Below are 21,091 nucleotides of genomic sequence, written 5' to 3' on the forward strand. Positions count from 1 at the left end.
TACGTATTAGTTACTCAGCTGTGTCTGACTCTTTGCGGCCCAGTGGACTGTAGCCCACCAGGCTTCTCTGTCCATGGGATTTCCCAGGCAAGAACACTGGATTGGGTTGCCATTCCCCTCTCCAGGGGATCTTTCTGACGCAAGGATTGAACCTGGGTCTCCTGCATTGCAGGCAGATTCTTTACCATCTGAGCTGCCAGGGAAGCCCATAAAAATAGCTTCTACATACAGGGAAATGAGCCTGGTTGCCTCTGCAGCCCTGAGGTGTGAGCACTCCTATGTCTCCTAAGACACTTCCCCAGTTTCTCAAGTGTGACTGCCACGTGTGTGGATGGGGAAACACCGCACAGACTCCGGGAGCTGGAGGGATGGTAAGCAGCTGCTGTCTCCTGATGGAAAGGTCCAGGCACGCCTGGAGCCTGTCTGGTTCATCAGAGAGACCAGGCTCCGTGGGGGCCCCGCCGTGGGGATGGGGGTGTCCAGGACAGGGGCCAGGGTTCCCTCCGCGGCAGTTGTAGGAGATGGTTTCAAACCTGAAGAGGACGCACGTCGTCCCACAGTTTTGTGTGTGAAATCGCTTCTTTGGTTCCTGAGCACATGTGTATTGCAGGGAGAGCTCTTTTCTGAGAAACCTTTCTTGGAGAGTGACCTCTGGACGCCCTTCACACTCTGGCTTGTGGACGGTGCATTAAGTTGGGGGGTTTGTTCCCCAGGCTGGGCTGCATGAGCCACTGGAAGTTCCCTTAGCGCTGGCCAATGGAGTCCTGACCCTGTCAAGGCCAGGCCTGTACAGATGGGCCCAGAGGGTGAGGTCAGCTTCAGCACATTGTCCCAAAGAACCCGCGAACACTTACCTTACGATTGGACGGGAAACACAAGAGAACTCCCCCGACCCCAGCATCCAGCCTGCTTTCATTCTGCCCAGATGTTATCAGAGCCCAGCACCACGGTCTCGTTTCCCCTATTTTTGCCTGCAGGAGCGAGGGACTCCCTCTTCTTTGAATTTCAAGAAGCAGACTTAGATTAGACCCTGGGGAGGAGATGCTTCAGATTAGAGGTGTGGGTTTTCTCCCGTTTGTGCTTCATTCATCTATTCTGCCTGATGCTGGCTGTCGCGACCCTGACACTATCAGGACCAAGGCGGTGACGTGACCGAGCACAGTGGGGTCCCGTGCGGGCTCCATGCCCTGCTGGGGGCGTCAGCATCTGCACGTCCCATGGGGCTCCTCCCGTGGCGGCCGCAGCAGTCCACAGGCCCTGTCCACCTCTTTTCGTCTCCTCCTCTCTCGATCTCCAATTCACCAGCTTGCTCTGCGCCTTGCCTCTGTCCTGGCTTCCAGCAGCATCACATGGCCCTGACAACATGGTGTGGCTTTTCTTCCCTGTGGTTCCTCCGTGTGTCTCCCCTCACTCTACCTGGCCAGACCAGGCCCCAGCGATCAGCACCCAGGCATGGACGGGGCCACCCCCGGGCGCCCAAAGCCAGGCAGCGCAGATTGTACTTGTGACAGAGTTCAGCATGGAAAGGGTGCGACCCTGAAAGCTCTGAGAGACACCCCCGCCCTGTATCCATTCACCTTCTATTCACCAAACGCTTGAATCCCTCGACATTGCAGATGCCACCCTAGGGGACATACAGGGAACAAAAGAGACCAAAATCTGGGCTTCACGGAGCCTCTGTTCTGATGGAGGGAAAGGGACGGTAAGCAGAACACGTGAGCAGATGAGCTGAATGTGAGCAATGTGCTGGCCCACGACAGCTGTGCTGGAAGAAAACAGAGGAAATGGAGACAGAGAATATTGGGGTGTGACTTCCATGGAGTGGCTGGGGGCTCCCCAAAATGTTGACGTTGTAGTCAGGTCCTGAGGAATTGAGGAGCAAGCTGATGCTGTCTCTGGGCTAAGGTGGCAGTCTGGAAGGGTGAATGCGGCCCCCACATTGCAAGTCTCAGAGCCAGGATCCGTTCAGTTTTGACCGCAAGAGGGGCTGTATCGATTAGGAAGCTCTTCATTTCCAGCAGCGATAAATCTTACAAATGGGCGTAAACATCGAGGGACCGTGTGACCTGAAGACGAGTGCGGAGACGGACGAGTCCCCTTTCAGTGGGTCCTGTGACTGGTTGACGCCACCAAGGACATGGAGTCTCCGAAACTTTCCTCTCACGTCCTCATCGTGTTGTGACTGCCCTTGGACAGACGCCCCTCGTGGTCACAAGACGGCTTCAGGGATCCGGGCATCTCACTCAGACACCATGTTCTCAGAGGACACACAGCCTGTCTCTCTCAGGAGCTGAGTCTGCTTTCCTAAAAGTCTCCTGGCGGATTAAATTCATGGATTATTGGCATAATTGGATCATATGACTATGGCTAAACCCATCAGTAGCAAGAAAAAATGGATTTGGGTTAAACTGATTTCTAGGGAGTCTTACATGCTGGGAAGTCAGTCAAAATCATCAACTTTAAGGCATATCTGATCTTATGTGTGAGCCTCCCCCGCCCTCTCACAGCCCTGCTTCTACTGTGAAGGACAGCAGGGTTGCAGAAAGCCTTCTGTGTTACTATTTAAATACTGTCTGTTGCATAAATGCCATTTTCTTGTAGCTTTCTGAAATTAGGGGGATTAGTTATGATTTACTTTTGGGTAGACACGCCCCCTCCACCAATCATTCTCTGTATTTTCTAATGGGGAAGAATAATTTAAAAATCAAACAGTAAGAAGACATAAAGTGCACTGTCTTTATAAGCTGGTTCTTTCCTGTGCCATCCTGCCCGGAAACTACATTACAAAGGACACACTTTGTTTCGGGCCTGTACCAAGGGCAGTGAACACACAGCACAGAGAGCAGCCGCGGGGCAGACTTCCAGACGGGACAGTCATCAGGGCGAACCATGAGTCCGGCCGGGCGCTGGTGCCTCTCCTGGCTCCTCTGCCTTTTTGAGTGAAAACCGACCTCTTGGCTGAGATGTCTAGACCACCGGCAGGCGGAAGCCCGAGCCCCTGTGAGCTGGATCCCAGGCCCCTGTGAACCGGATCTCAGGCCCCTGTGAACCGGATCCCAGGCCCCTGTGAACCAGATCCCAGGCTCCTGTGAACCGGATCCCGGGCCCCCATGAGCTGGATCCCGGGCCCCCATGAGCTGGATCCAGGGCCCCTGTGTGAGCCCAGGCCGCGCGTGGTGGGATATGATCTGTGAGGAGGGGCAGGTTCCCACCTGGTCGCTAACTGATGGTGGGGAGAGCCGGCGCGAGCTATTGGGTTAAGCGTGGACCAGGCTGACTGCCAGCTGCTACATTAGTGTGCAGAACCAAGGGATTTCTCTTCTACTTTCTTGACGGCTGATGAGGGTTTGTCCACCTGGCATCAGGCCGAAGGCGGCTCTTACCTGCCTGAGGGCCCTGTTCCCGGCTCGCAGGCCCACACGTCTCACTGGCCGTGTGAATGTGAAATCGAATTTCTCCCTGGCAGAGAGCCTGGGATCTGATGGGCAACCAGAAAATCAAGAGATGCTCTTCTTTTACATAAAATAAGTTAAAACAAACACCATTGAAAAGGGTGGTGATGGATGTCAACACAACTTAACAGGTTTTATCGGAGTCTTCAAAGGCATCGATTCTGTTTCTTGAGATTGTCATTTCTGCAAATTGAAAGACGTTTGCTCCTTGGAAGAAAAGCTATGGCAAACAGCATATTAAAAAGCAGAGACATTACTTTGCCGACAAAGGTCCCTGTGGACAAAGCTATGGTTTTTCCAGCGGTCAGGTATGGATGTGAGAGTTGGACTCTAAAGAAAGCTGTGTGCCGAAGAATTGATGCTTTTGAACTTTGGTTTTGGAGAAGACTTTTGAGAGTCCCTTGGACAGAAAGGAGATCAAACCACTCAATCCTAAAGGAAATCAACCCTGAACATTCATTGGAAGGACTGATGCTGAAGCTGAAGCTCCAGTACTTCAGCCACCTGATGAGAAGAACTTACTCATGGGAAAAGACCCTGATGCTGGGAAAGATTGAAGGCTGGAGGAGGAGGGGATGATGACAGAGGATGAGATGGCTAATGGCGCCACCGACTCGATGAACATGAGTTTGAGTGAACTCCGGGAGTTGGTGATGGGCAGGGAGGCCTGGCGTGCTGCAGTCCATGGGGTCGCCAAGAGTCGGAGACGACTGAGCGGTATTCTTCTAAAAGGAGCGGAATGCTGCCCTTTAAACATACGTGGTTTAATGTAAGCACAGTGCTGGGATTCTTAAGACCTCCTGCCCAAATTTGGAGCAAAACCAGGATGACCGTGCCGTGTGGCCAGTTCCCAGGCTGCTTCGAGGTTCAAGATTCAGAATGGAGTTGGCAGTGATGTGGTTTCTTATCATCGCGTGTTGGCTCTGAGCCTTTCACAGGCTGGACACGGTTTGTGTTAAAAGTCAACTTCCTAACACACAAAGCAGCCCGTGCCTGAGGTTCTTGCAGGCGAGACGTCCCAGGAGTGGCTGGCCGGTCGGCCTCCCTGGGAGTCCTGGCCCCGGCAGGGACTGCTCAGTCAGGAGCTGGGACCTGGCGTGTCCTTTCCCTGGAGCTGGCGTTTCACAGGCTGCTGGCTGTGAAGGTGTCAGCTCTAGTGTGGGTACCAATGCCAACCTCCCAAGCCTCACAGATACTCACCTGGAGTCTGAAACAACAGTGTTCAGTCTTGAGCATAGGTTCAGTTTCCCCAGATTGAACAGGCGTAACAGCGAGCCCTCAGCCATCTCTCAGTTATGAAATTTCTTTCTCAAATGTTCCCCTGGTGAATTTCTGGCTTTCACCTGCCTGTCACAGCCCCAGGTGTGAGAGGGGACGCCAGGTGGGTAACGGGTCCCTTCACTGCCATTCACGTTCCCGTGATGTGACTTCAATGCCAACTGCACTGAACCCCACTGCATTTCAAAGAATGTGTGTTAATGGCTTGTGGTGAAAACGTGATAATGTGACTGTTTTCCAAAGTGTGTCAGGAATGTTTTAATTTCAAAAACAACTCTTTCAAAAGGCATATTAAGTTAGCGTGCGTGGGGTGCTAGGTTTTCTGGTATCAAAGAGGCCGCTCAGAGTCTGAGGGCCGGAGGAGCCCGCGGTGCCCTGGCTTTGCTTCAGCCAGGCTGGACGCACCCCTCATGGCCAGCCGGCTCCCTGGGCCCCAGGAAGGGCCTCTGGGAAGCTCTCCCTTTGGAGAGAAACCTCATTCTTTCATTTTCTCGGGTAGGAGGACAAGGAATGTGGGAAATAAGAGTCAGAAATATCCCTGTGAAGTGAGCACGATCTCGTGTCTCCTTCTGGGAGTGTGGAAAGGACACTGGGCCGCAGGAGGCGTGAGGATCGAGGGGGCTTTGTTGACTCCCTGAGAGTCAGCGGCCCCCGGAACCTGACTGTCCCCCCTGCGCCCACCCCAGACCGGCGCCGACTTGTTAACGTTTTCCGGGAAGCCTTCCTGACTCCCGCGGCTCCCTCAGGTACCCTGGAGGGCAGGTTCTCAGGCACCCTCGGGGACTGTCAGCGTCCCCACGAGCCGGGTGGCCTGGGGCTGCCCGTGCCTCCCCGCCAGGGGCGTTTATGAAGAGCCTGGAGGGAGGCCCCGCGGGGGATGCTCGGGGGATGCTCGCGAGCTGTCCACCTGGGCCGGGGTCTGGCGCGCACCTGGCAGGTGGTCCTTTCTGGGGTCCCCGGAGCGCCTGCTCCCTGACTTGAAGTAACTCGCAGCCACCCTGTCCGCCTGCTCGACGTCAGGGCCCCCAGTTCCTGTCGGCTCTGAGGGGCCAGAACAGAGCTCTTACTTTACTGTTTGAACACGTAGGGAGGCAACCTTTTGCAGCATCATGAGCAAGGCTGGGGACGTGCTGGTCCTTGAGTGATGCGTCTGTCTAGAGTCCTGAGGTTCCCTCTGCGGCTTTGCTCTCTCTGGGGTAGGGATGGGTGCCTGTGCCCCCCGCCCCCACTTTGGTGCCGATGCTGGCGTTTCCCCTCCTCCGACCCCTCCCTGCCTGGTCCTGGGGCGGTGCGTCCCCTGCACAGGACGTGTTGCCGAGACTGGCTTGAGAGACAGAGCCCGGGGTGTCGTGTGTGTCCTTATGGACTGTGAAGAAGATGTTAAGTTGTTGCAAGGTCAATAAAGGTCCATCCTGGACATTGCAACGTGATGGCCGGACACCCCGTGTGTCCCAGGGCCCAGGAAGCCTGCTGTGTGAGCGAGCGGGAACCCGAGGCAAGCCCGCCTCAGAGGCTCAAACCAGCTGGTCTCTCTCCTCCCCTCCTCCCAGGTACGAGCAGCCGAAATGCGACAACACGGCCAGGGCTCATCCGGTCAGAACGCGGGACCTGTACAAGAGCCGCCAGCTCCAAGGTGAGTGGGCCGGGCCGGGCCGGGCTCCTCGGCCGCCGCTCTGCACTTTCCTGCAGATTTGTGGGGGAAGGGGCTCAAGCGAGTTTGGTTGTGAAGAATGATCTCAAATTAAGAGAGGCGGTGAGTTTAACCCTGTAATTATTACAAATAGCATTCACTGAAATGTGTTATGGCTGTTCTCTTTCATCAAAAAGCCCGTGAGTGTCCACGAGACACCAAGAAGGGTGACGTCAACCGTTGACTTGAAGCCCCGCCTGGACGGGGGTCTTCCAGGTGTTGACTTGAAGTCCCGCCTGGACGGGGGTCTTCCAGGTGTTGACTTGAAGCCCTGCCTGGACGGGGGTCTTCCAGGTGTTGACTTGAAGTCCCGCCTGGACGGGGGTCTTCCAGGTGTTGACTTGAAGTCCCGCCTGGACAGGGGTCTTCCAGGTGTTGACTTGAAGTCCCGCCTGGACGGGGGTCTTCCAGGTGTTGACTTGAAGTCCCGTCTGGACGGGGGTCTTCCAGGTGTTGACTTGAAGTCCCGCCTGGACGGGGCTCTTCCAGGTGTTGACTTGAAGTCCCGCCTGGACGGGGCTCTTCCAGGTGTTGACTTGAAGTTCCGCCTGGACGGGGCTCTTCCAGGTGTTGAGGTGCACTTGAACTTGGCTGAGGGGCACGGCCTCCCGGCTGGGTTGCCACCGTGCGGCTTGTCTGATGAGATCGTGGGGTGAGAGACCCAACCCCTGCGTCGGGGGTGGGTTCAGTGGCATCGGTAGGATGCTGTGAAGGTCGTTGCCGTTTTGTTTCATTTCCATTTTCTTTTTCCCCTTAAATGCCTCCCGATGGTGTCTGTTTCGTCAAAGCCTCAGAGACCATGAAAATCTCTTCCCCGGCACCCTTCCTTTAGGGTGCGTGCTGGGTCTCGGTCTTACACGGGGCCTGGAGAGCTTGCTGTTTAGACAAATTCTGTGGTCGCCGTCGCCTGATGTGTACTTTCATTGAATCCATAAAGAGAGTTTTAGATTCTGAAAGTTGGAGATGTTTCTCTGCCCTTGAGCAGAGGCAGAGAAGACGGGAGGGTCATCCGACCACCTCCGTACCCTGCCAACGATGCCCGGAGCAAAGGCACTGGACACAGAGGAGGCGGGGAGGGCGGGACCCGGTCCGGTTTGTGTCAGAACCACCGCGCCCCGCCCGGTGCTGACCCTGAGCCGCTGGTCTCAGGTTTTCATCACTTCCCTCCTCACCATCCTTCCAGGGCAGGTGGAGGGCCTCTGACGTCACGGCTCTGTGTGAGTGCTCACCGGCTCGCCAGGGTGCACGTTCATGAGTCAGGGTGCTTTCTGGATCTTGGGGCAGGGTTGGCGGGCGACGGTGAGAAAGGGCAGGAAGAGAGACCCTGAAGGTGCAAACACCCCTGAAGGAGATTCCTAGAGTGACGCCTGTGTGTGCGTGTCTCGGCCTCAGGAGGAGCGCCCAGGGTGTCCTCAGGCCCCCTCCCTGGCCTGAAATCTGGTTCAGCGCCAGTGGACGGCACGCTTTCTTAACAGGGAAGAGTGGGTTTAGCAGACTCATCACGCGACTGTCCGCCCTTTCGCCCGTCTTGACCACACCACTGAAACTTCAGGCCATCTGCTCTTTGTCTCTGAGGCGCTCACTTTTCTTTTTGATAATCTGAAACTGCCTTACCTCTATCTCAAGCTGTGTGTGCTTTTTGCCTGTATAATGTCAATGCCATTAATGAATGTGCGGTCAAGCTCTGGTCTTCATTAGTTAGAGACCGAGACCTTCCTTAGTTCATATGACAGACAGGCAGGCGCGCCCCTCGCGGCTCCTCCTGGGGGCTGTGCCTGGGGACTCCTGGGCTGGACTCCGGGCTGAAAGGCTGGAGCGGTCATTCATCCTCTGGGGACCACTGACCCTCAATACTGGGAAACACTATGTGATGTCACTGCGGGCTCGTGTGGGGTCAGACGGGCCACCTAGAGAAAAGTCACCCAGCCCTTCAGGGAGAGCCGCAGGAGGGCGCTCTCAGAGCTGTGGAGGCCTCACCCGCCCGCCGGAAGGAGCGGGGCGGGCGGGCTGCCCCCACAAAGGTGCCCCCCAGTCCTGCCCTGAAGCCCGAGTCCCGGGCACGCAAGCCTTTTACGCAAACCCTGAAAAGGTCAGCTTATTTTGCAATCGTGGATGTTTGGGAGTGCACCATTCATGACCACTTAATCATTTTGCTTTTTTGAAGATAATTATCCTTATTAGGGAAAAACAAGTAGGTCTTAAAATAACTCCTGGATGGAGGCTGTTCTTGTCAAGAGGGGAAGACGGTATCCAAAATAATACAGCACCATGGTGGGCAGGCAGACACTTCTCAGTCCAATGCTGATGCGTTTTCTTCTTAAAAGGCATGGATTTCATTTTAGGAAGCTTTATTAAGTTTCAGCCAGTAAGGGCCACTCACTTTCCCAGCCAGGCTGACAGTGTCCTCACGCACAGCTCACTTGTTCGGCGGTTTGCCGACTGCCAAGTGTTCATCCACATGCTGTGTGGGAGACAGCGTGGACGTCCAGGCTCACAGTAACCGTGGGAAGGTGGTCACTTAATCTTGGGGGCCGTGCTTGGCCCTGTGGAGGCACCATGGTCCAGCCTGAGCGGTCAGTTCCTGGGAACGGGGCTGTGGTTTCCACTCTCGGAGGTTATTCTCCGACCCTGTAATGTGCCTCACACGACTGACGGTCGTACCCGAGAGGAGTCAAAACCTCACACCAGAGAGACTTCCCACAAAGGCGCTGGGCACACCTTTCTCTGCGGGTCTGTCCTGCCTGGTTTCCACTGGCGTCTCTTCATCTCGGTGGCATTTGGAATCATCTGTCTGCCCGACTCCTGGCCGACCCGTGCCCCTCAGCCTCTCCCACTCCTCAGGGCTCTGCCGACCACCTGCTCACAGCCGCGGGGCGTCTCTGGGCGCAGGATGCTGCCCATCCGCCCTCCTGTGGGCCTGGCCGTCTGTGTAGGATGTAGCTCCCCAGGGAGACCGGTGCCCTCTGATGCCCTCCCCGTGTGTTCCCACGACGTTCGGGCACCTGGTGCTGCTTGCCCGCGTCGAGTTGCAGGCTCCACCCAGTGCCCCACGTGGTCCTCCTGAGATGGGGCCGGAACCCCAGGATGCACCCCCCGCCAGCACAGCACCCTGGGCACCCGGAAAAGAGATTGCAAATTACGCCTGCTAAGTGGGTTTCTTTTCCTTTGTTGTTTAATCGCTGAGTCCTGTCTGACTCTTTGCAGCCGTGTGGACTATAATCTACCAGACTCCTCTGCCCTTGGGGTTCCCCAGTCAGGAATACAGACCTGGGCTGCCGTTTCCTCCTCCAGGGCATCTTGCTGATCAAACCCACGTCTCCTGCATTGGCAGGTGGATTCTATACCTCTCAGCCACCTGGGAAGCCCCTTTCTTTTCTTATTCTGAGCCTTTTGACTCTTCTGTATTGAGCGACTCTGAAAGGCTTCGACATACCCAGTGGTCTTGCTGACTTTGAGGCACAGAGCGTGTCTTCAGTGAGTGGGATTGCTAGCGTGGAGGGGTTGACCTCACAGATGGAGCTCGTTGTTCTGGTTCGACCTCAGGCTCTCTGCCCAGGAGAACTCACCTGCCCTCTCTCCTTGGCAGAGACACACCGCCACATGTGGCAGCTAAAGGCCACTGGATGCCACTCACACGCCCATTGCAGAGACATAGGCAGAGGCCTCAGTGGGCAGACAGGTGCCTGCTTTGGGCTCCTGGAAAGCTCTCAGCCTCAGACCTGGGTCCCCCATCCTCAGACCTGGGTTCTCCATCTGTATTGAGGAACCAGACCCTGGAGGGAGTTGGTGGGAAAGGTAGATGAAGGAAGTTTTAAATATTAAATATTAATTAAGTTAATATTAAGTATTAAAATAAGTTAATTTGTGCTTTAGAGCTTATGACTTCCTCTAACTGGTGCTGATCAGACCGTTTGTGTCTTTTATACTTAAACACATTTTTTTTTGGCTTATTGTCTCTCTGAGACAATTTTAACAGGCTCCTCAGGCTTCCACTCTCCTCTGGCTTTTTGCTTCATTGAATCTCTTCTGATGCATAGACACCGGTTTTCTTAGTTCTCATTATGGTGCAAGCAATCAAGTATTTACAGGCAATCGACAAGGAAGAGCTCAAGGATGGAGGGCAGGTAGAGAGAGCTCTGAGGGCAGGTGAATCCACGGGGAGGACCTCACTCCCTGCGCCCCTCCCTTTCCTCCATCCATTCAGGGCGGCTCTGCTGGCCCAGAGGACGCTGAGTAACAAGGGTCTTAGGTGTCCTGGTGCCTGAAAGCAGCCTCCTCATGTTTCTGCTTCATCCCCCAAACCAGAGCCATCAGTTGCACCCCCTCAGCGCTGGCACCTGGCTCAGCCCAGTGGAGACCACGGCCCCTCCTAACCTCAAAGGCTGTCTGAGGATGAGGGAGGCCACCACACAGAACCTGTGGAAGCCAGTGGCCACAGAAGCTCTTTCCTCAGGGCCTCAGCGATCGCAGGCACAGCACAGCTTCACTTCTATTGCTGTTGTTCACTTGCTCAGTCGTGTCCGACTCTTTGCAACCCCATGGACTGCAGCACGCCAGGCCTCCCTGTCCACCACCAACTCCCACAGCTTGCTCAAACTCAGGTCCACAGAGTTGGTGATGCCATCCAGCCATCTCATCCTCTGTCGTCCCCGTCTCCTCCTGCCCTCATTCTTTCCCAGCATCGGGGTCTTTTCCAATGAGTCAGTTCTTCGCTTCAGGTGGCCAAAGTATTGGAGCTTCAGCTTCAGCATCAGTCTTTCCAATGAATATTCAGGGTTGATTTCCTTTGGGATTAACTGCTTTGATTAGAAACCCTCAAAGCACCACCAGAATTCCTCAAGCAATATTTTAGCAGCTTCTAAACGTTTTCAAAATTAATTTTTATTTCCTGAGGCAGAATAAAATGACCCTTACATCAGCCCAGCACACTTTCCCAGAGGAAACTCATCCTGACTGGCACCTGTGCTGAGCATGCCCGGCTCTCAGGGAGCGGGGCTCACTCTCCCCCAGGCCGACTGGGCCTTTGGGGCTCTTCCGCAGACAACAGGTGGTGCCAGTGTTCCACCCCCTGCAAATGCAAACTACGAGCGCCGACTCCACAGCCCGGCTCTGCTCTAGCTGCGTCGGGACGGAGCACTCTGTCTGAGGGCCTGCGGGTGCCCGAGGTTGGCTTTCCCTGGGGCCGTCTGCTCCTGGGCCCACCTCCCAGAGGCTCCCTGGCATCTGCCTCCCTGGGCTGGGCCAGGACGAAGCTGCACGGAGGTGAGGGCAGGTATGCCGTTTGCAGGAGAGGACTTTAAACAACGTTTTTGCTCTTAGGAGCTGTTTGATGACTTTACAGCTAAGTGTCGTTGCTGGTTCACTCTGTCCAAGCGGGCGTCGAGTTTTGGACGTGGACAGGGCTGTTCTGAGCAGCCTGGCACAGGGACTGAGCTCCACCAGTTTATGTTTTGACTGGTTGATGGTTGAAGAGTTGACCGGTTGAGGTTGATGACTAAATATGAAATTTAAAACATTAACTTTGTAGCTGAATAAGGTGACTAATCCTTTAGAAGAAAATTGCTTTTTGTAGAAAGCGTGACAAAGAAATGGACCATTAAGTCCAGTTTTATTGAGGAAAGGATGTTGCAAATACAAACTCCCGTGAAAGCACGCAAGTCATCTCCATCCTAACGATTCATGACACAGGAATCCCAAGATGCGGGGTACCAGGGGCTCCATCTCAGATGTGACATGCATCACTCACGAGGAACTGGGCAAAACCTGATCAGACATGAGGGATTGAGTGTGAAACGAATGCTCTACTTACTGTTTCCTAAAATAAAGAGTAGATCAGATGCTGGATGGGCAGAAGGCACCCAAAAGGCGAGAAATGGGGAACAATCGTTGTGCACCATTTGGCAGAGTCTTAGTGAGATTTTTATTAGAATATTTAGCTCCATTGATATTTTTCTCCATTTTTTTTAAGAGAATGAGGAGAAATTGGAGGAGGCTTGGAGGAAATTGCGGTGATTACTCATCCACAATAGAACCAGAACAAATAAAGACAAGATGAGGAAGCAAAGGCGTGTTTTTAACATGCGGAGGAAAGAACAATAAAGGCCACTGCAAATGTTAAGTGGCTTACAAGACGGGCACTTTTTCCACTTATTAAGCCTTTGGCAGCAAATGGAGAAAAGTGAGTGTAGAGGTTACTTCTTGATTCTACTGAATAAACCCTGAGGAGCATCTTTCGTTAACCTTCGGGTTGTACCCGCCCTGGGGTCGGGAGTGAGAGGTCTGACCTGGTGAAAATCTTCAGTGTTTGGTAAAAGTGTGGCTGGAAAGGGGCAGGCAAGTGGAGAGACTTTTTTTCTTTGCACCGTCCTTCAAGTGGCATCTCTGACTCACTCACTAAGGCCTCCACGCTCGTCCTGTGCCCACCGCTGGTGGGCGGTCCACTCTTCTTGGAATTCTCTCAGCTGTTGTCAGGCACGCGGACCCTGTCGGGCCAGGTCTCCAGGCAGGCGCTAAGCAGCTTTCTGAGCCCTGTCCACACCAGGAGCAGGAGCCTCCTGGGGCTCCCTGGCTGGCCAGGTGTCCCCCAGATCGTGCAGGCTGTTGTCACCAGATCAGGTCCCCGGGAGGAGGCCCCACTGGCTTTAGGCCACCCACACATCCCAGTTCCCTACCATGAAATGCACATCTCAACCCTAGAGAATCATCCGCCCCAAACCGGGTGTGTGCGTCTAAAAGTCCACGAAGGATGTGGGAGAAGCCGGTCTCCACCCTGTCGTCGCTGGAAGCAGCCTGTGAGCTGCCAGGGGCGGTGTGTCCAGAGACAAGAGGGCCTGGGGTCCCTGTACAGCTAATCCACTCACTTACCTCTTAACCAAGAAAGTGGGCAGGTTCCGCTACTCAGCTTGTTCTCCGAGTATCTGTGAAAGCGTGTTCTTGGCTGTGGGCTGAGCGGCTGCACCTGGTTCCATGTGCTGTCTCCATCAGGGGCATCTTCCTGAGCTTTGTGCAGGGGCTCCCGCTGTGGGTCTCGCTCTCTGGGCCTGCCTGGAGCTGGGCCTGGTGGTTACTAAGGTGCTTCTTGCATCGCACCTGCTTCTGGGCTTGGGGAGCCGCGTGGACATCCAGAGAACAGGGTCGTCGTCGGGGCAGGGTGTCAGCAAATGAGGCCTTGGGGCTGGGGAAAGTGAAAGTGAAAGTGGCTCAGTCGTGTCCGTCTCTGCGACCCCGTGGACTATCCAGTCCGTGGAACTCTCCAGGCCAGAATCCTGGAGTGGGTAGCCTTTCCCTTCTCCAGGGGATCTTCCCAACCCAGGGATCAAACCCAGGTCTCTCGCATTGCAGGCCGATTCTTTACCAGCTGAGCCTCCAGGGCAAAGGTGAGGAAAGATGTGGAAATGGGCAAGCGACGAGGCACTTGAGGCTCCAGCTGTGGTAGGTGAGGGGCACTCGGGTAAATGCGTGTCTCGAGCACAGGGGCGTCGTGCGTGATGTGAGAAACACGGAAGATGCAGTTACGACAGCCAGACAGGCACGGTAAAGGAGGGTTAGCGAGGTGAAGGTAACTCACCAACGTCAGAGAAAAGGCAGGCTAGCTTGTTTTAAAGGCTTGAGTTGTCATCTGACTCAAAAGACGGAAGGGAGGAAAGCTTAGCGGGAGGATCATGGCAAACACCCCTCTCTGGCGTTACACACTCGGAGATATTTTAGAAGAAATCTCACTGTGTTTCTTTCATTGTTTCCTTTATACATGTTTTTAAAGTCTACATAGCCAATTTAAGAAGCATCTTTAAGATGGCAGGGAGGACTAATGCCTCTTATGTTAGCTCAGTAACGCCTTGGCCCCGTCAGTTCGGGAGTCATGACTATGCTGAAGAGAGAGGGAGAGGAGTTCAGATCTGTATTAATTGCGAAAAAGCATCTGCCAGACAAATTAATAATGTTAGTCATGTTTCACAGACAGTTTAAATAACTCAAGAGGACAAACTGTTCTCAAACACCATTAAATATGTTAAATTTATGGCTAAACAATTATCCTATGAAAAATAATTCCTGTCTCTTTATTACAACATGTTGTCTCAAATAACCATTTTACAAACCTCCCAAGTACAGTATATACTTGAAAGAATAATAAAATTGACTTTAATTGGCCTGAACTCCCTTTTATTGGGTTGGCCAAAAAGTTCATTTCATTTTTTTCCCACAACATCTTATGGAAAAACCTGAATGAACTCTTTGATCAACTCAGCGTTAATTTACGTCGTCCCCATAGACCCCGCCACAGCCAGATCAACGCACTCCCAGAATTCAGTCGCTTAAACCGCGCTTTAGGAGGGGACGGAGCAGGTGTCCCACGGCTCTGGCCTAGAAGGTCCCTCCTGCCTGGGGTCCCGCCGGTTCTCCATAGCGAGTGGCTCTTCACGCCATCTCCATGCTGGGGAGCTCTTAGCCAGAGCTGCACCTGTCTTTCGACCTTTCCAGCGGCTCTGTGCGCTTCTCTGTAAACACGCTGTTCTGCTGGTCTTTTCTCAGCCCACCCCACACTCCCTGATTTGATCCTGATCTTAGACGGGCCATGGGGTCCCGAGTGGCTGGTGTCGGCCTTCAGTCTGTGGACCCGCAGCCTGGCTGGCACACGGCCCCAGAGAAAGCAGTCCTGGGCCTTCCTCTCTGCCAGACAAGCGGTTCAGGCCTCCTCTCACGCGCCTCCGTGGCCAGCACCCAGCCTGCTTTGGAACCTCTCTGCTCATCCCATTAGCACCCTGTTCTCCCATTCCTAAGAGCCCAACACGGCAACTGCACTGCAGCTTCTCTGCTTTAGCTTCCTCTCATAACACTGAATTCCTTCTTTACAAACTCAAGCCTATGGAGCCGCTGGTGGAGGCCAGACACTCTGGGGGACTCAGCTCCTCAGGACCCAGTGGCAATACTCCGGAGGGAAAACTGCAGTTTTACGACCCCAGGATGGATGCTATTAAGCAAGAAAGCAATGCTGTAGCAATTAGAAAGACCAACGGAATGGAGACTCGTGCATGACAGAAGTTTCCCTTTATATCTGAAAACACCACCATGCCACTCTATAAGCCCTCTTCCGGATTCTGTGCCAGGGTCAGGAGTATCACGCCTGTGCCCTAGTTATTGCCATCTGGGTTAGGACTCGCTTGGCAGAGTGTGGTGGTCCCAGCACCACGCAACCACAATGCCATGGAGTGAGAGTGAAAAGCAACCCCCCTGCGGAAGTCGTGAGGGGAGCGGGGACTGGAGACAGGCCAAATCCAACGACCCGCGCTGGGTCCTGGCCAGACATGGTTCTTCCTCTAGGAATAGAGACCGGACTGAGAGAATGGCCTAGCCATGGTAGAAATCGAGCTCTATCCTTCCTGATAACTTCATTCCCTGAGAATTTAATTGCCCCACCAGAGACCACAGCGCTCAAGTACGTAAGCTGTACATCAGCTGGCGTGGACACTCCCCAGTGACCAATGATGGTGGAAAACGTCCTGAAACCTGGTTTATAATGAATACCAGCAGGACACAGAAACTTCTAGAATGTTTTCCCCAGGAAGATTTAATTTTTTCTTAGCTCTCTTCTGATTTGTTGAATCAAGAGCAACTTTTTTCAGAAAAATCAAGGATTTCTCCCTCTGACCAAAAAGGATAAATGGCCTGCTCTTTGGTTGTTGGTTAACTTTAAGAAATCCCTGAGACAGATTCTTCAAGTGTGATTTACAGCAGAAGAGGCTTTGAATTTTGAGTTCTCGTCCTACTTATCCATCTTTTCTCTGTGCTTTTGCTTATTAAATCAGCTAACGTATCAATTAACATATTTAAAATGTATAATGACCTCACTTCAGGAAAATCTGAGACAACCCCCTCTGTTAAAAATCACACGTCTCAGAATCTGATGATTGATACAGAATAGTATCATTCCTTAAATCCAGAAAGTGTTAGATTTCTGATTTTTAAAACCTCCTGAGAAACATGCATCGTCTGTCACGAAACAGCCGTTTTGGGAGCACCCTTTGACAGGCTCTAAAAAGTGAAGTCAAAGTTTTGTTTAGCATTTTACCCTTTTAAATAATCCCCACTTGCTACCTTGCAGAAGGTAAATTTGTTTATTCAAATGCAACAGAATAAGAATTTTGTTTTTAGAATTTATCTAGTGGAGAAGAAGTCTTGAAGAAAAGAAAGGAACAATATGAGGAACCAGAAAGACAGGTAGCCATGCGCAGCCCCGTTCCTGGGAGCACCCCCTTTTCCCAGTCAGACCGCGCCATCTGCTGAACTTACTCTTTCCTGTTGGGTGAACCGACTCCTCTTGCACACCCCACTCTCCCAGAAAGCCCAGCCCTACAGTCCGCTTCTGCATCATGTCCAGTTGACCTCTTGCCACTGAACTCGGTGGAGATGAGGTCGCCCTGTGTCTGGCGAGCTGCTGCAGTGCCTGTCTCCCACGCCTTTCCCCTGAGCGAGGCTGATGCCGTGTCAGCAGTTCTGCCGGGGGTCTCCCCTACCAGGAAGGTGGGGTGCAGAGCGCTGCGTGGCAGCAGCGGGCCGGTTCTGTGCCCTGGTGGAGGAAGGCTGTCGGCTGTGAAAGGCCATCTCTCTAAGGCCCACGGCACGCCTCCCTCAAGTCTGACAAAGCAGGACCTGCTCAGCGTGGGCCTGAGATTCCCGCTAGCCCCCTTAGCAGATGCCCGAAGCGTAGTCCTTTCTGGAAGCCCCCCTCTAGGGAGAAGGTTTGGATTCTAGTGCTTCTATCCGATGGCGACTCGGCTCTTATCAGTGACTGTGGGTGAAATGATCTCTTTAACTATCTGCTGGCTCTTGCATCCGGGGCTTGTCTATATACGTTCTTTGAATATGTGAAACCAAAGAAGCTAGTAGAGACGCGTGTGGTGCACAGAGGTCCCTGAGCAGCAAAAGGAGACGGTGGGACGGAGGCTCGGCAAGATGCGACCATGTGCCACTGAGGAGTGTGGGCTAGGTCCTGCAGAAGGTTCGCCCGATGTGGGGAGTTCATTTCTTATTTAAAAACGCACAGGCAGGCTTGTGAATGACAGGTCCAAGGTGCCCCAGACAAACCAGCAGCAGCTCCAAGAAGCGCAGTGGCGTTCGTACTGGGGAGAGCCGATTGCAAACCTACAAGGCATCCGTCTCAAAGGTCGACGCAGAGCTTCACTGAACCTTCACTTCAGCCCCGAATAAAGGTGCTTTTCTTTGGTCTTTATAGACGACCTGTTGATGTTAAACAAACTGGGCCTGTATCATTTAGGTGTTACCACAGTGATACCTGTATTATGCAGGTGACGCCTATTTAAGCTAGAGAATCATGTTGATGCCAGCCAGAGTTACACACGAAACTTTCAGTTCAGTTCTGTTGCTCAGTCACGTCCAACTCTTTGCAACCCCATGGACTGCAGAACGCCAGGCCTCCCTGTCCATCGACAGCTTCGAGAGTTTACTCAAACTCCTGTCCATTGAGTTGGTGATGCCATCCAACCATCGCATCCTCTGTCATCCCCTTCTCCTCCTGCTTTCACTCTTTCCCAGCATCAGGGTCTTTTCCAGTGAGTCAGTTCTTCACATCAGGTGGCCAAAGTATTAGAGTTTCAGCTTCAGCATCAGTCCTTCCAATGAATAATCAAGACAAATTTCCTTTAGGATGGACTGGTTGGATCTCCTTGCAGTCCAAGGGACTCTCAAGAGTCTTCTCCAGCACCACAGTTCAAAAGCATCAATTTTTCAGCACTCAACCTTCTTTATGGTCCAACTCTCACATCCATACATGACCACTGGAAAAACCATAGCCTTGACTAGACGGACCTTTGTTGGCAAAGTAATGTCTCTGCTTTTTAATATGCTGTCTAGGTTGGTCATAACTTTTCTTTCAAGGAGCAAGCGTCTTTTAATTTCATGGCTACAGTCACCATCTGCAGTGATTTTGGAGTCCAAAAAAATAAAGTCTGACACTGTTTCCACTGTTTCCCCGTCTATTTCCCATGAAGTGATGAGACTGGATGCCATGATCTTCGTTTTCTGAATGTTGAGCTTCAAGCCAACTTTTTCACTCTCGTCTTTCACTTTCATCAAGAGGCCCTTTAGTTCTTCTTCACTTTCTGCCATAAGGGTGGTGTCATCTGCCTATCTGAGGTTATTGAGATTTCTCCCGGCAATCTTGATTCCAGCTTGTGCTTCATCTAGCCCAGCGTTTCTCATGATGTACTCGGCATATGCACCTTTACATGAATCTTCCTGGATCATTCATCTAGCCCTGCATTTCTCATGATGGACTCGGCATATGCACCTTTACATGAATCTTCCTGGATCAAAATCCTTTATAGTGCGGCTCTCATTCTAAGAAGGGCTGTATTGGACCCTCAGTGATTAGCTGTTAAGGGAACCACAAAAGAACTGTTACGAAGTTATTGTCCTTGGTCATGGAACAGACACACAGAGAAACACCCACCCCCCACGGACACCATCCGTGTCTGGTCTGATGAGGCGTGATTTAGCAGAATTAACAGGAATGGGTGGACTCCCTGCCCACTCCCGGTCCCTTACATCCTGTGCAGCAGGGCTCCCACTAGTCTGTGCAGAGGTTCCCGTGCAGGGTCTGCTCCCAGAGCCGCAGGACGCCTGGTCCCCCGGGAGATGCGAAGGGTCGTGCTGCCCCTCCTCCATTTGGCTCAGGCGTCTGGGATGGAGCTTGAGATGAGGATGCATGGGGAAGGGCGATGAGGTGACTCAGCAGGACACCCCAGCCCGATGTCCGTTTCCAGCCCGGCAGAGACAGGAAGTAGGACTTGGGGCGCCGGGGCTGCGAGTGAGCTGGAGTGGTCCCCGCTGTGTGCTCTGTGGGGAGGGGTCGCAGGAGGCCCGGCCAGTGTAGGCTCTGAACTAACAGTCGGTCCTGCTCTCGGGCGTGTTCTTAAGCTTCGTTTCTGCCATCTTGGCATCGGGCTTTGACGGTCTTATTTTCAGGCTCTTTCCTCTTAGTAAAGTAAGTGCTTTGGCCTCGGTTCGCCATTAGGTTTCATGCACCATCTCCTGGAAAGTGTTGTTTGCGTCCTGGACTCTGCGAGGGCATCTGCACAGTGAAGGTGGGCTGTGGGCAGGTGGCCCAGGACTCCTGGGTCTGGCAGGTGGGCGTGACCTTGTGCCTGCCTGCCCTGTGCAGAGCGCCCGCTGACTGTCAGGGAGCAGCTCAAAGCTGAGAAGAGACAAGCAGAAGCCTCTGGGCTTCCTCACCAGGAAAGGGGGCGCCCGGCGAGGAGGAGGTGGACCCTGTGTTCACAGTCACTGCCCTGCCGCACACTGTCCCATCGCACACTGTCCCGGCCGTGGTGAGGACACTGACCCAGCAGGTCAGCCAGGGGCCTGCTGAGCTGAGCGGTTCAGTGCAAAGGAAATGAAATGTCAATAATGACAGTGCTGGTGGGTGCAAAAACCCCTCTGCCTGACCGGCGTCCAGTCCTGAGTGTGGGACATGGTGAGGTCCTGATGCCTTACAGACAAGTTCTTAACTGCTTAGGAGGGCATTGGACGCTGGAGGCATCTCTTTTCCTTAAATGTGGATGCTACCAGTCCGTCCCCAGCTCCGCCCAGGCCGTGTCCCCCCACAGCCCGATGCTCTGCTCATGGCCTGGACCAGACTCACCGTTTCCTCCTCAGGGTGGGGGCGAGGCCGCTGTGGCCTGGGGAGCTGGGGACAGAAGTGTCTGAACCCTGCTGCTGGCCTCTGCGATGATTCCTCTTTGGAAGGAATTGGCCACGTGCGCAAGATTTCTTCAGGCCAAGCTCGGAGTCCTTGGAATGGTCTGGAGTCTGGGCAGCTGCACTTCTATGTGCATTTTAGAAAAGAGTCAGTGTCAGCATGGTTACCAGGCAACATGGTTACCAGGGCAACGTGGTTACCAGGGGAGCTTAGCCATGACATTCCCACAAACACGCCTGCAACCACTCGGGTCTCACCTCTGTTAGCTGCAAAGTCTTGCATCACTTGAGCCATAGATGACAAGGTCCCTACTCTCTAATCATCACCCCCAAAGACAGGCTCCGGGTCAACCCTTTACGACTGTGAGTGATCACTTATTGGTATATGGTTAGCAAACTTTCAGAGCCGCTTACCTTCAGCAGATATGCAAGCACACATTTTCCAGCCTTTTTATCTTGGAAGGTCCACGTCCCTCTGAATCAGGGGTCTCTCCAAAGACGATGGCTGAAGGAGACTCGGGCTGCACCTGCTTAAAAATCCTTGTTAGGCTGACAGTATGGCCCCCGAGATGCAGGGCCTTCTTGCCCAGTTCTCTGTGTGTGCAGGGAGCCAGCTGCCTCTGGAGGAGAAGCTGGCCCCCGCCTCCATAGAAGGGGCCTTCTTCTCTCTGGTCCGTGTTATCATGAGGCTTCTCAGTTTATGTGATTCTCAAGGCAGATGGCTTCTTGTGTAACCAGTCTCCAAGGAGAGATACACTCCAGGCCCCCAGTGTCTGGGAGGAGCTCAGTCTTCGTCAAAATCTAAGAAAAACGTACACACCTTGCACGAGAGACTTGTCCCCACGCTTGGTCTTCTGGAGCCTTCACTTCGGATTAGCTGGAGGCGCGTGTGTACAGACCACGGGCTGCCCCGCTGCCGAGACGCCTCTGCCCACTTCAGGCTGTGCCCCAGGCCGAC

At 53.4% G+C, this 21,091-nt stretch overlaps 1 protein-coding gene across 2 annotated transcripts in view; it reads left to right on the forward strand.

Annotated features, from left to right (window-relative positions):
• Window positions 1–21,091, forward strand: part of SMOC2 (SPARC related modular calcium binding 2) — a 157,695-nt gene that overhangs the window by 112,580 nt on the left and 24,024 nt on the right. For both annotated transcript variants that reach the window (XM_070796551.1, XM_070796552.1), the window contains exon 9: window positions 6,281–6,363. In XM_070796551.1, the coding sequence (XP_070652652.1) occupies window positions 6,281–6,363 (83 nt within the window). The remainder of the gene's footprint in view (window positions 1–6,280; window positions 6,364–21,091) is intronic.

Source organism: Bos indicus, chromosome 9 (assembly GCF_029378745.1).
Source record: "Bos indicus isolate NIAB-ARS_2022 breed Sahiwal x Tharparkar chromosome 9, NIAB-ARS_B.indTharparkar_mat_pri_1.0, whole genome shotgun sequence".
In the NCBI taxonomy this organism is placed as follows: Eukaryota; Metazoa; Chordata; class Mammalia; order Artiodactyla; family Bovidae; genus Bos; species Bos indicus.